Consider the following 15616-nt stretch of genomic DNA (forward strand, 5'->3'; position numbering starts at 1 on the left):
AATGCAAAGAATCTTTTTGGGGGCAGGGGCAAGGAGGGAGAGAAGAGGCTGGCTTTAGAGCAGCAATGGTAAAGGGAATGGATCCAGATAAGCCAGGGGTTCTCAATCTTTTCCTTTCTGAGGCCCACTCCAACAGGCTATAAAAACTCCCTGGCCTACCTCTGCCAAAACTACTGGTTTTCTCCATATAAAAGCCAGGGCTGGCGTTAGGGTATAGCAAGCAGGGCAACTGCCTGGGGTCCCATGCCACATGGCCCCCCCGTGAAGCGAAGATGCTTGGGCTTTGGCTTCAGCCCCAGTGGCAGGGCTCAGGGTCCCAGGCTTCAGCACCATGGGGGGGCTTTGGCTTTCTGCCCTAGGCTTCAGCGAGTCCAACGCTGGCCCTGCTTGGAGAACCCCCTGAAACCTGCTCGTAGTCCCCCAGGACCACTGATATAAGCAACAGCAGCCAGGAAGCAGTGAGGGCAAAACAAAAGAGATCATGTTTGTGTGAAGTATGGATGCAGGACTCAGAGTGATTTATTATCCAATAATCAAGAACGTTAAGGAATAGGGCTTCTCCTCCCAGACCAGGCTAAGAAGCTGCAACCCTGCCCAAGACCCCACATTTCAGTTCCATGTTACCAGATTGCCTCATTACAAATTCAGCATTGTCATTGCTGGGGGATCCAACAGGCAGAAACAAATGGGTGCGTGGGGCCAGCTTTTCACAGCAGAGATCACCAATGCTTAGCAAAACGTGGCACGAAATGATAGGAGAGGTGAAGTGACAGGCACCCAAATCCAGTAGCTGCAGGGGTTTTCCGTAGTGTGATGAAGCCTGAGGCAAGACCATTCCCTGGGTTGATGGCTTCCTATGTTCAGACTGACAATTTACCCATATGAGAGGATTTCACTGCATTGTATAAATATTAACCTTCCCTATCCCCTTCTGAGTAGGGCAGGATCATCACGGGAAATATGAGGCACAAAGAGAGGAAATTACTTGCCCAAGGTCAAACAGCAAATCAGTGACAGAGCAGGAGATAAAAACCCAGGAGTCCTGACTTTCAGTCCTGTTGCAGAAAACAATCCCGCCTTTAGAGCTTTAGCCCCTGCAAACTTGATGCTAATAAAACCATCAGCCTGCCGCTTCAATGCAAATAAGGCTCACTACAGATCATCTCACTCGTGACTTCCAGAAGTCACGGACCAAAGGACTGTCTCAGTAATCAAAGCACCACCTGTTAGAACAGCAACGTGGTGATAAACGTCAGATTGTCCCACATGCAAAACCCTACCTTGTCGTGGATGAGCCCATGATAGAGGATGCTGTGCATATCCCTGCACAGCCGATCCAAGCCACCATACTTAGACCAGACGTTCGGGTTGTTGCTGGACACCAATCCCTCAACTGTGGTCTTCAAATTGCCCAGCAGTTTCCAATGCTCCTTCCTGCACATGCAAAAGAACACACAGTGCCAGTTTGTTCCCTCAAATCGATCAAAGTTTAGTGGCCTGACAACAGAATTAAATGCTGCCCAACTGGGCTCTGGTGAAATTAAAACCTTTGGGTAGGAGATCTAGAAGCCGGCATGGCATGGGCATCTGTACACACACTGCTGGGCTGTAGGCCTCCTGCCTGAGGGTTTAAGTTCACTAGACTCTAGCTAGCGTATTGACTGCTCCACTCATGAATATGCCTGCACAGTCTACTGAACGCAAGACGTTGCAGGCTTGGAGGGGACTAATACAACAGAACATTGCATAAGAAAGATGGATGCCAAAGCTGACTCAGATTCTATCTGTGCTGGGTCATGTTTGCATGCTACCTCCCTCTAATGCTGATGCTATCTACAGATCTCAGCCCTGCATGCAGCCCTCAATGCAATCTAGTGCTTGAGCACTTCCAGGGGGAGACACTGTCTCTTCTGCACAGAAACACCACGAGAGAGGAGTTCAGGATGGTATCTGCTGATCATTCAAAGGATATGCAAGTGTAATGGGAATTTCCTAATCCAACTCCAGGATCAGGTGACTAAAACATAATAATTATACAGTTAAATAGAAGATGGGTAGGCTAAGTCCAGCTCTACAGTAAGGACAATATCAAGAACGGCTCTCTCTGTCCCTAAATTCTGTATTGAGTCCAAGTGGAGATTTTTAAAAAAAACTTTTTAATGAAATTGTGTTCCAGTCCAGGTGAAAGTAAGCCACACATCCTGGGTAACTTACTACTTCCACAGTGCATCTCACAAACACTGAGCACCTCATCACACCCCCATTTTACAGATGAGGAAATGGGGACAGGGAGGTAACAGAAGTTGGCCACGGTCATGCAGGAAGTCAGTAGTAACTTCAGGAATGGAACCCAGGTGACTTGACTCCAAGATCCCCAGCATTAGCCCCTAGACAACTCTGCCTGAGAAATATAAATCCCTAAGTAAACAAGAGACAACTGTACTGAGGAATATTTGTTTAATGCATAAAAAACTAAATAAAAAGACTAGTCCCAAAGGCTCAATCAGTTCATATTTAGCCCTCAAATGATATTCTGTAAAAGCAATCTTTCATAGAACTATACACCAACTGAAACGCTGCCACAGACATTTCAGAAATCCCAACAAACAGGTCCCTGCAGGGTTTGTAACCCAGGCATTACAGCACATGCTAGGAGGAGACTCTAAAAGTGAAACTGACCAGAAAACAAGCAATGAAGTGTTCAGAGTAGCAGCCCTGTTAGTCTGTATTCACAAAAAGAAAAGGAGTACTTGTGGCACCTTAGAGACTAACCAATTTATTTGAGCATAAGCTTTCGTGAGCTACATCCGATGCACCCGATGAAGTGAGCTGTAGCTCACGAAAGCTTATGCTCAAACAAATTGGTTAGTCTCTAAAGTGCCACAAGTACTCCTTTTCTTTTAGCAATGAAGTGATTATCTATTCTCACTGCCTAAGCTGATTAAAATGTAAAAAGTGAAAAAGCAGGATAAACAATGAAAAATATATTAGATTTCTAACAGGCTTGCATTTTTAATGTGAGGCAGCATTTGCAGCATAGATATGGACATCTGTTTTAAAAAGCAAAATAATACTGATATTTGAACCTTTGAAAATAATTTTTTCTCAGCCACAAATAGTGTTTTTGTTGGAACTATTACATTATCATCTCAGCACTGGTTATGTTTACAGTGAATCAGCAGATGAGAGAAGCACTCAGCTCTCTTCCAGGCCTTCTCTGACAACCCCAAAATTTTTTTTAAAAAAGGAAGACCTGTGGCACCTTAGAGACGATCAAATTTATTTGAGCATAAGCTTTCGTGAGCTACAGTTCTCGTTGTTTATTGTGAGTTTAAATTGCTGAGAGGGCCTATTCATTTTGCCAAGGGCATTTGATAAGGAAAGGAACAGCAAACACATTAACTCAGTGACAGTGCAGTAATTCATCAAGAATTAAGGGCAGGACCAGTTGCTTCTCAGAGACATGCAAAATAACAAGCTCACACAGCATTTGAAAGGATCGAGATCTAACCAGGATGGAGGAGTTCATCTTACAGTAAAAACCTCTACTCAACACTAGTGCTCCAATGATCTGCAGAACCTGTGTCAGAGGATTGTGCCACAGAAATTCCCCAAAGATCTTAAAGTGACGTTAACAGCCAATGTGAACAACTCTCCAATATCACTTAATGCAAGCTTCTTTCTTTCGTAGTACAGTCACTTGGCAGTTTTTGTAAAGCATGCTGAAGGACTGTTCCTAGTGGGGTGAAACAGTAAACAGGATAAAACGTAGCATGCATGTTAATACACTCAGAGCTTCAAGATTTCCTGCTGGTTGTATTTCATGTTTCAGGGTGCAAGCTGATGGCGTTTGAGAGGCAGGACGGCATTCTAGCCCACCCTTAAAACGTACAGAGCGGCACAACTCCCCGAACGCCTCAGATCTATGCCAGTGCCAGAGGCAGGACATTAGTCCAGACAGACCAATAGTCTGAGTTGGCACAGGAATGCCTATGCACAAGATACGGTTACTAAATATTACACAACACACAGACAAATCCAGCAATTTGAGTGCGCACGTAACGTTCGCTCCCAGCCCCTGACTTTACACTTGATTCTCATTGGCCCCCAAGCTGCCTTAAGAGCAGCCTAGCTGTCAGACAGTTTAGCCCCAGCTTCCAAAAATTATTAAAAGAAAACAGGGCCTAACTCAGCTGGGACTGTGGGGAGAGAGCGAATTCTAAACCAGATTCCAGGGCCAGCCTCCTTCTTTGGATCCTAACTGGTTGGCTCATTTAGAGACAGTAAAAAGCTTAAAAAAGCACCCCATCAACCCATTCTTCTAAATTTACACAGAAATTTCTGTCTCAACACACACCAGATGAGCCTGCTTTGCATACTGACAGGGGAAGGAAGCAGAGGCCTCTAGCCACAGATCTGTGCTAACCTAGCATCTGCTCTGTCACCTCTGGGATATTTCCAGGCCTCAGTCAGATTGGGGAAGTGGGAGTGAAAGCGCAGCCAGAGTCTGAATTTAGATCTTACAGCTCGTGATTCCAGGAAACTCCCTTTTAGTTGTTATTATTGTGCTATAAAAAGTATCCAACACGCACATATTGCAGAGGCGTGTCCACTACACATCAGAGCCTTGGGAAGGTGTTTAAACCCTGTCAAGGTTCCTCCCCCACTCTGAACTCTAGGGTACAGATGTGGGGACCTGCATGAAAAATCTCCTAAGCTTATCTTTACCAGCTTAGGTCAAAACTTCCCCAAGGTACAAAGTATTCCACCCGTTGTCCTTGGAATGGCCGCTACCACCACCAAACTAATACTGGTTACTGGGGAAGAGCTGTTTGGACGCGTCTTTCCCCCCAAAATACTTCCCAAAACCTTGCACCCCACTTCCTGGACAAGGTTTGGTAAAAAAGCCTCACCAATTTGCCTAGGTGACTACAGACCCAGACCCTTGGATCTTAAGAACAATGAACAATCCTCCCAACACTTGCACCCCCCCTTTCCTGGGAAATGTTGGATAAAAAGCCTCACCAATTTGCATAGGTGACCACAGACCCAAACCCTTGGATCTGAGAACAATGAAAAAGCATTCAGTTTTTTACAAGAAAACTTTTAATAGAAAATAGAAGTAAATAGAAATAAAGAAATCCCCCCTGTAAAATCAGGATGGTAGATATTTTACAGGGTAATTAGATTAAAAAAACATAGAGAACCCCTCTAGGCAAAACCTTAAGTTACAAAAAAGATACACGACAGAAATAGTTATTCTATTCAGCACAATTCTTTTCTCAGCCATTTAAAGAAATCATAATCTAACACATACCTAGCTAGATTACTTACTAAAAGTTCTAAGACTCCATTCCTGATCTATCCCTGGCAAAGACCAGCATACAGACTGACACAGACCCTTTGTTTCTCTCCCACCTCCCAGCTTTTGAAAGTATCTTGTCTCCTCATTGGTCATTTTGGTCAGGTGCCAGCGAGGTTACCTTTAGCTTCTTAACCCTTTACAGGTGAGAGGAGCTTTCCCCTGGCCAGGAGGGATTTCAAAGGGGTTTACCCTTCCCTTTATATTTATGACACGCCCCCCAAATCTCAGCTAGGGTGAAACACTGGCTGGGATTTCTTCCTGGAGCTCTAGGAAAAACAGAGTTAATAAGACACATGCATCTCTAAATATACTACCAAGTACATAAAGACTAACAATATTTTCCACATCTCAAGGACGATTTTAACCAGTTGATTCTGGGAAACTTTCACGGGATAGTGCATCAGCCACTTTGTTAGAAGCTCCTGAGATGTGTTGGATGTCGAAATCAAAATCTTGGAGAGCTAAACTCCACCGAAGAAGTTTTTTGTTAGTTTCCTTGACGGTGTGAAGCCACTTTAGTGCAGCATGGTCGGTTTGCAGGTGGAAACGCCGTCCCCAAACATATGGGCGTAGCTTTTCCAGAGCGTAGACAATGGCATAACATTCTTTTTCAGTGACTGACCAGTTGCTTTCCCTCTCAGACAGTTTTTTGCTGAGAAACACTACAGGGTGGAATTCTTGATCAGGTCCTTTCTGCATTAAAACTGCTCCCACACCACGCTCGGATGCATCTGTGGTTACTAGGAACGGTTTGTCAAAGTCTGGGGCCCTTAGTACAGGGTCAGACATGAGTGTCGCTTTAAGCTTGTTAAAGGCCTTCTGACACTTTCCGGTCCACTGAACAGCATTTGGCTGTTTCTTTTTGGTTAGGTCTGTCAGTGGGGCAGCGATTTGGCTGTAGTGCGGTACAAATCGTCTGTAATAACCAGCCAAGCCTAAGAAGGATTGAACCTGTTTCTTTGACTTTGGGACAGGCCACTTTTGGATAGCATCCACTTTGGCCTGTAGGGGGCTGATAGTTCCTTGACCCACCTGGTGTCCAAGGTAAGTCACTCTGTTTAGGCCTATTTGACACTTCTTAGCCTTAACAGTTAGTCCTGCCTCCCTTATGCGCTCAAGGACTTTTTGTAGATGTTCCAGGTGGTCTGCCCAGGAATCCGAAAATATGGCCACGTCGTCAAGGTAGGCGACTGCATATTCTCCTAATCCCGCTAGGAGACCATCTACAAGTCTTTGGAAAGTGGCGGGTGCATTTCGCAGCCCGAAAGGGAGTACATTAAATTCATACAGCCCGAGATGTGTGATGAAGGCTGACTTTTCCTTGGCAGATTCATCTAGCGGTACCTGCCAGTACCCCTTGGTTAAGTCCAAGGTAGAGATGAACTGGGCCCGTCCCAGTTTCTCTAATAGTTCATCTGTGCGGGGCATTGGATAGTTGTCTGGGCGAATTACAGCATTTAGCTTACGGTAGTCCACGCAAAAACGTATCTCCCCACCTGGTTTGGGAACTAGAACCACTGGAGAGGCCCATGCACTTTCAGAGGGGCGGATTACACCCATCTGTAACATATCCTGGATCTCCCGTTCTATAGCAGTTTTAGCTTGAGGAGACACCCGGTAAGGGTGGACCCTAATTGGGTGAGCATTACCTGTGTCAATGGAGTGGTATGCCCGTTCAGTCAGTCCTGGGGTGGCTGAGAATGTTGGCGCGTAGCTAGTGCACAGCTCCTGGATCTGCTGTCGCTGCATACGCCCAAGGGTCATAGAGAGGTTCACCTCTTCCACACCACCAGCACATTTCCCTTCGTAGTAGACACCTTCGGGCCACTCAGCATCGTCTCCTCCGTGGGCTGTAAACTGACAAACCTTTAATTCTCTGGATCGATTAGAAGAGCTGAGAGGCGGTGGGTTGCTCCGTGCCGCCGTCCAAGCTCTCTGGAGGCTTTCATCTGCTTCCTGTTCGGTCTGGAACTGTTCCCTTGATGCTGGGGACATCAGTTCCTCATTGGATTGTGGACCTAGGCTTGGTCCCTCTGGAAGCGATATAGGGGATGGAGCTGTTTCTGTTGACTGTGAACCGCTCTCCGCTGGTGCACTATGTTGGGATTCAGGCTCCGGCTGAGCCTCTTGTGTAGGGTTATCGGCTGCTGCCAGTTCAGGTTCAGTGGAGCCCTCTGGTGTTGAGGTTGCAAGTACTGGATTCAGTGCTGGCACGGGGTCTGGTGTTGGTTGTTTGGCTGGTTCCGGTTCTGGGACTGGTTCTGTCTGGGTCTCTGGGACTGGATCCACTACTGCTGTTGCAGACATTGGCCTGAGGTCCAGGTCCATCACCTCTGACTGGGTCCTGATAGCAGTTTCCGGAACAGAGCTAGGCCTCATGGCTTGTTTAGCCTGGCTGCGGGTGACCATTCCCACCCTCTTGGCCTGCTTCACATGATTGGCCAAGTCTTCCCCCAACAGCATGGGGATGGGATAATCATCATAGACTGCAAAAGTCCACATTCCTGACCAGCCCTTGTACTGGACAGGCAACTTGGCTGTAGGCAAATTGAAAGAGTTGGACTTGAAGGGTTGAATCGTCACTTGGATCTCTGGGTTGATTAAATTGGGGTCCACTAAGGAAGCATGGATAGCTGACACTTGTGCTCCGGTGTCCCTCCACGCAGTGACCTTCTTCCCGCCCACACTCACAGTTTCCCTCCGCTCCAAGGGTATCTGGGAGGTATCTGGGCCTGTGGACCTCTGGTGTGATTCCGGTGCAATGAACTGTAATCTGTTGGGGTTCTTGGGGCAGTTGGCCTTTACATGCCCCAGCTCGTTACATTTAAAACATCGTCCAGCTGACGAGTCACTGGGGCGAGGAGGGTTGCTGGAGAATGGGGTGGTGGGACGATAAGGGGTCTGGAGGGTTCTTTGGGAGGTAGGTGGGGCTTTGGGCGCCCCCCGGTAATAGGGTGAGGTCTGGGGTGGTCCCTTCTGGTCTCCGCTCCAACTGCGACCAGTTTTCTTCTTCTCTGCCACCTCCACCCATCTGGCTCCAATCTCTCCTGCCTCGATTACAGTTTTGGGTTTCCCATCTAGGATGTATCTTTCTATTTCCTCAGGAACACCCTCTAAGAATTGTTCCATTTGCATTAGGAAGGGCAAATTTACTGGAGATTCAACACTTGCTCCTGATATCCAGGCATCCCAATGTTTCACAATGTGGTAGGCATGTCGGGTAAATGACATGTCTGGTTTCCACCTTAGGGCTCTGAACCTCCGACGAGACTGCTCGGGTGTTATCCCCATTCTGACTCTCGCCTTGGATTTAAACAGTTCATACTTGTTCATGTGTTCTTTAGGCATTTCAGCTGCCACCTCAGCTAAGGGTCCAGTGAGCTGCGGTCTCAGCTCTACCATGTATTGGTCAGTAGGGATGTTGTACCCAAGGCAGGCCCTTTCGAAGTTTTCTAAGAAGGCCTCAGTATCATCACCTGCCTTGTAGGTGGGGAACTTTCTGGGATGGGAAGTGGTACCTGGAGAAGGATTGCTAGGGTTTGTTGGTATATTCTGCTGGGCCTTTATCCTCTCCACCTCCTCCACATGCTTCCTCTCTTTTTCCTTCTCCTCCTCCACATGCTTCCTCTCTTTTTCCTTCTCCTCCTCCACATGCTTCCTTGCCTCCATTTCCCTCTTGTGGGCAGCCTCCTGTACCTCCTTCTCCAGCCGCATGAGTTCTATCTGTCTTTCATGTTCCCTTTGTCTTTCCTCAGCCTGAAATTTGGCTAATTCCAGCTGTAGTCGAGCTGAGGATTTGGTCATTCTAACCTCTCTGTTTTTAACTAACTTTACACCCGAGGTTTAGAAATAAACAAACAAAACTTGGCTGTAAAATTTTGCTGTGCTGGAATAGAATACCTATTCTCTGATAGTGATTGTCAGCCTACAGAAAAAGACAATTCCCTTGTCTCTGCTCTGGGCCCAACTTAAAGCAAAAAACCTCCAACTACTTACCCAGCCCAAAGAAAAAGCAAATGGGTAGAACACACACCCCCTATTTACTTTTAGGAAGAAAAAAAAAAAAAAAAAACCTCTGGGTTGGAAGACTGTGAATTTCCCTGCAGGAGTTAAGTACCCTGCCTCCAGGCAAAGAAAACCTGCAATTCACAAGATAATCCCCTTTTGTCTCTGCTTGGCCACAAAGCAGAGAAAAAACAATCTGCTTTCAGTTTCAACTGCTTTCTGGGACTTCCTTTCCAAAGGAAAAAATAATTTCTTTTTAAAATCTGTATTTCTAGTTCAAAAAATCTCAACTGGATCTCAAAATGATTTCAGGTTAATCCCACCGCTATGCCACCATGTCAAGGTTCCTCCCCCACTCTGAACTCTAGGGTACAGATGTGGGGACCTGCATGAAAAATCTCCTAAGCTTATCTTTACCAGCTTAGGTCAAAACTTCCCCAAGGTACAAAGTATTCCACCCGTTGTCCTTGGAATGGCCGCTACCACCACCAAACTAATACTGGTTACTGGGGAAGAGCTGTTTGGACGCGTCTTTCCCCCCAAAATACTTCCCAAAACCTTGCACCCCACTTCCTGGACAAGGTTTGGTAAAAAAGCCTCACCAATTTGCCTAGGTGACTACAGACCCAGACCCTTGGATCTTAAGAACAATGAACAATCCTCCCAACACTTGCACCCCCCCTTTCCTGGGAAATGTTGGATAAAAAGCCTCACCAATTTGCATAGGTGACCACAGACCCAAACCCTTGGATCTGAGAACAATGAAAAAGCATTCAGTTTTTTACAAGAAAACTTTTAATAGAAAATAGAAGTAAATAGAAATAAAGAAATCCCCCCTGTAAAATCAGGATGGTAGATATCTTACAGGGTAATTAGATTAAAAAACAGAGAACCCCTCTAGGCAAAACCTTAAGTTACAAAAAAGATACACAGACAGAAATAGTTATTCTATTCAGCACAATTCTTTTCTCAGCCATTTAAAGAAATCATAATCTAACACACACCTAGCTAGATTACTTACTAAAAGTTCTAAGACTCCATTCCTGGTCTATCCCTGGCAAAGACCAGCATACAGACTGACACAGACCCTTTGTTTCTCTCCCTCCTCCCAGCTTTTGAAAGTATCTTGTCTCCTCATTGGTCATTTTGGTCAGGTGCCAGCGAGGTTACCTTTAGCTTCTTAACCCTTTACAGGTGAGAGGAGCTTTCCCCTGGCCAGGAGGGATTTCAAAGGGGTTTACCCTTCCCTTTATATTTATGACAAACCCCATGCCCTTTTTATGCAAACCTGCCTTGGCACATCTTTTCCAAAGGTAAAACAACTGCATTCCAAGGGAGTGGAGTCACTGTTCTCTGCTGACATAGAATTCGTCCTTGGAGTTTTGGGGTCGTTTTGTTTAAGGCACTGTGTCAATGAACCAAGATACACATAAGAAACCACAATCAGCTAAACAAAAACAGATGTAAAGGGAAAGATAGGAAATTATTTGGTAGAAAGATGAAAGAGAAATAGGCATTAAAATCTCTGATCTCCTGACAATGATTTTACAGGTTTCAGAGGGGTAGCCGTGTTAGTCTGTATCAGCAAAAAAAAAAAAACAAAACAAACAAACCCAAGGAGTACTTGCGGCACCTTAGAGACTAACATTAATTGATTAGTCTCATTACAGTTGGTATGGCAACACCTATTTTTTCATGTTCTCTGTGTATATATATCTTCCTACTGTATTTTCCACTGCATGCATCTGATGAAGTGGGTTTTAGCCCACGAAAGCTTATGCCCAAATAAATTTGTTAGTCTCTCAGGTGCCACAAGTACTCCTCAATGATTTTACAGTATAGCACTTTTCATCCCAAAGCACTTCACAAGCTAGACATGCAAGAATCTGCTCATCACTGAAAATGCAGCCACCTCTGGGTTGAGAAGTGTCATCTCTGTAACAGCACACAGCAACACTGCACAACAGTTTAAGATAAGAAATTAAAAATTCTACAGCCAACAGCAAATGCATGGGGAATTCAGAGAGGCAGAACTGAGCTACCCACATTGGAGTTTGGTCTGGACCTATAGGATAACACTCCTTACTCCTGTAAGGACTGTAGTGTCGGAGATTTGCTTCAGAGTCTCATTTGCTGAGCCTGGCAGGAAGGCCTGGGGAGTGTTGCAGTGATGGAGCGCTTCCCCATTTGAATGGGTTTCACTCCAGCTTCTCTCTACTCTCCCCCCTCTGACAGATGTTCAGAGCAGCACCAATAGGTGCCAGAGAAAACTAAGCCGAGCCCTATTGGGTCAAGGGCATGGGGTGTTGAAATAACCCTAGAAAATTCCCAGGGGACTCCCAGCCCTCTGAAAAAAAGCCATCTACTTCCTGAAAGAGGAGGGGAACTTTACCTGGGTCACATTTCAGGAGAGGACTTTCCCCTTTAGAAATCATATCACATTTAATGCATATTTTGTGATCAAGTATCACAGCCAGCCATGCTCCCCAGGCAAACAGCTGAGCAATTCTGCAGAGACTAATACAGTTTGCTCTCGGTTCAGCCTGTTCCTGAAATCGTTTGTTTGTGTAGCTGTAGCCTGCTGTCAGGGTAACTGGTGTGTTCTCACAAATAGTGAAGGAGAGAGGCCCTGTAGGTGACTTGGCGTGAGCAGGAGGGGAGAAAGCAGACTGAGCTGGAAGAATGGCTCATTCAATCAATACCAGAAAAGCAAACAGATTTCTCAGAGCTGTAAAAGCATTCCAACCAAATCTGGGAAATGACACATAAGAAAGTAACGTCAAGTTATCTAGGCAAGACTCCTGAATGATCTCACTCCAGAGAGAGCAGCAGGGAGGGGTAGGTCAGGAGGCAATGATACAGGTTTGATATCAGGAAGCAGGTAAGTGGACTTCGGTCTCTCTGCAGCCAGCAGTGTTTATTATTTATATACAGTACTATGGCATTGCCACAGTGACTAAAGAATATTCCTACCCTAAAGAGCTTCCAACTTACTACACCAGTCACAAGATGACGGCACACAGTGGGATATACACAAACAGAGTAAAAACTGGGGGCCAAATTCTTAGCCTGTGTAAACTGGTAAAGCTTCATTCAAGTCAGACCTACGCTGATTTACAGCACCTGATGCTACAGCTCAAGATGTTTAAGGAAAGGCTGGATTCTTATTTCCAGAGCACCACAGGTGTACCCAGCACTGTACAAGAGATGATCAGCTAATCAGAATGGGTATTTTTCTAACAGCTCATTGTTACAGCCCTGGCTGAATTCCCACTTGGGACACACGCCAGGCCGCTGTACTGGACTCAATTGTTGGATCCTGTGTGCCTCCAGGCCCAGCTGGTCTGAGCAGCACCAAGATGCTGTCTCTAAGGCTTTGTCCACACTACACAGCTTTTAGCGACACAGCTGTGTCACTAAAAGTCGGGCACTTTTGCAGACAAAATATTTCCACCCCCCAACGAGCGGTGTTCACGTTGTCGACAGGAGCTGTGCTGTTCAAACTAACACTTGCCACGGCAAAACTTTTGCCTTTTAGTGGGTGGGGGGGGTTAGCACCTCTGAACAACAAAAGTTTGGTCGTTCAATTGCCAGCCTTAGTCTGGCCTCTCAGACACGCTCCTGGGGTGCAGATTACTTGTCTGTTAGCCCTCATTGGGATATGGGACCCCCACGGCTCAGATGCCCTGGGCCCCAAGACCAGTGCTGAACCCCTAAGTCTCCCCAACAGCTTAAACACACCCCTCCCCACAGTCCCACCTGTGCAGAAACGTCTACAGGCACCATGTGACAGCTGAAGCAAAAGAATGCACAGGCTTTGCAAAGGACCATCTAGACCAGACACTTCCCTCAGACACCGCACCAGACACATACCTAGGCAAAACCAACCAACACCTGCATGCAAAGCCCTCCCTCCAGTGTCCTCACCACTCAGGGTGCCAGGACCTCCTGCACCCCACTTCTCCTGCTCAGCCTTCCTGCTGTTAGCTGATGGATGGATGAGGAGAGAGCCCCCAGCTCAAGATGATGTTCTGGCCCTCTCTGTCAAGTGACCCCCAAGCAGCTTCAAAATCCCTGTCAGGCGATCGGTTGCTTAGCTCCAGGCTCACCTCCCAAACTGGGTCCCGGTCTATGCTTAAAAAGATAGATCCACCTAGCACAGAGGAGGACAAACTATGGCCCGGGGGCCAGATCCAGCCCGACAGGGCTTTCAATCCGGCCCGTGGGATTGCCAGCCCCGTGGCGCAGTGGGGCTAAGGCAGGCTCCCTGCCTGCTCTGGCCTCGTGCTGCTCCGGAAGTGGCCAGCACCACGTCCCTGCGGACCCTGAAGGAGGGGGAGGAGGGGGCACGGAGGGCTCTGTGCACTGCCCTCGCCTGCAGGCACCGCCCCACTGCAACTCCCATTGGCCAGGAATAGGGAACTGTGGCCAATGGGAGCTTCGGGGGTGGTATCCGCCGGCGAGGGCAGCGTGACAGCTGCCTGCCCCGCCCCACCCCACCCCCAGGAGCCACTGCAGGACATGTTGGCCACTTCCGGGAGCGGTGCGGCACGAGGGCAGGCGCAGGGCCTGGCCTCAGCCCCGCTATGCACTGCTGCCATCCTGGAGCCACTTGAGGTAAGCGGCGCCAGGCCAGAGCCCACACCCTAAACCCCTGCCTTGAGCACCCCAACCCCCTGCCCTGAACCCCTTCCTGCGCACCCTGCACTCCAATCCCCTGCTCCAGCCCTACGTTCATGGCCCTGCATACAATTTCCCTACCCAGATGTGGCCCTCAGGCCAAAAAGTTTGCCCACCCTGACCTACCAGGTCACTCATGGCTGTGAAAAATGGTTCTGCCCTGAGCAACTTATTTAGGGGGTCTACCTAATCCCCCACATAAATGCGGATGGGTCAACAGGAGATTCTTCCATCTACCTAGCTACCCCCTCTTGGAGAGGTGGATTTTAAAGTTTTAAGATGATGTTAAAATAAAAAGAAAACAGTAGAGTTTAAGAGTAGAAGTTTCTGGTTATCAGGGAATAACGTATAGATTATCAAGAGGTGCGAAGTTTGGTAACTACATCAATGGAAAAAAACCTTCTGTCCATCTAGGAAACATCTACTCTACATTGGCAGCACCATGACCATAGCTATGCTGCTGTAGCATAGCCATACCCTGGGAAAAGTTGTTCCCATTGTCTGCAGCCTGCCTGTTCTTCTAGAGTGGACTCATTTGAATGGAGAACCATCTAGGCTGGTGACTCTTGATGGCTTTCCTATTGTTAGCCTCTCTGCTAGGTGTAAGGATTCCTTCTAACACCTCCTGGGTGTCCCAGACTACAGTACAAAAGCAAAGGGCACGGAATAGGTTATTATCAAAATGGCACTCACAAAACCAAATGGAGTCTGCAGATGGATAGAGGGAGCGAGGGAGGGAGGGATAGCTCAGTGGTTTGAGCATTGGCCTGCTAAACCCAGGGTTGTGAGTTCAATCCTTGAGGGGGCCATTTAGGGATCTGGGGCAAAAATTGGGGATTGGCCCTGCTTTGAGCAGGGGGTTGGACTAGATGACCTCCTGAGGTCCCTTCCAACCCTGATATTCTATGATTCTATGATATACAGACATATACTAATGTGTCACACTATTAATATTCCAAGTGGGCACGTGCAGAAAGCAAGACTCAGTAGGTGGATGCTGGAGCCTTCTAGCATTCCTGTACTGAGATCAATTTAAAGAGGGTTTTATTTTATTTTAGAAACTACTGTACTTAATTACAAATATGAGGAAGGATCCGTAACAAATCAGAGTCTCCTCCATCCAAGGGAAAGGCAGAAATGCGGTACAGCACTACAGAACAATCATTACAACTACTTTCATGCAACCCTGTATTGTCTTATCAGCATATCATTATTTAGGTAAAAAGAAAAGGAGTACTTGTGGCACCTTAGAGACTAACCAATTTATTTGAGCATAAGCTTTCGTGAGCTACAGCTCACTTCATCGGATGCATACTGTGGAAGCTGCAGAAGACATATACACAGAGACCATGAAACAATACCTCCTCCCATCCCACTCTCCTGCTGGTAATAGCTTATCTAAAGTGATCACTCCCCTTACAATGCGTATGATAATCAAGTTGGGCCACCTCCAGCACAAATCCAGGTTTTCTCACCCTCCGCCCCCCTTCCCCCCCCCCCCCCCCCCACAAACCCACTCTGCTGCTGGTAATGGCACTCGTTATCCCTAGCCTGATTCTTGCTTGC

The 15616-nt window shown here is 47.0% G+C and overlaps 1 protein-coding gene across 3 annotated transcripts in view; it reads right to left on the reverse strand.

Moving 5' to 3' along the window:
- The window catches only part of RUBCN (rubicon autophagy regulator), a 95638-nt gene that overhangs the window by 74203 nt on the left and 5819 nt on the right, over positions 1-15616 (reverse strand). For all 3 annotated transcript variants that reach the window (XM_077826464.1, XM_077826463.1, XM_077826462.1), the window contains exon 2: positions 1281-1434. In XM_077826464.1, coding sequence (XP_077682590.1) covers positions 1281-1434 — 154 coding nt within the window. The remainder of the gene's footprint in view (positions 1-1280; positions 1435-15616) is intronic.

The sequence above is a fragment of the Eretmochelys imbricata genome, chromosome 9, assembly GCF_965152235.1.
Source record: "Eretmochelys imbricata isolate rEreImb1 chromosome 9, rEreImb1.hap1, whole genome shotgun sequence".
In the NCBI taxonomy this organism is placed as follows: Eukaryota; Metazoa; Chordata; order Testudines; family Cheloniidae; genus Eretmochelys; species Eretmochelys imbricata.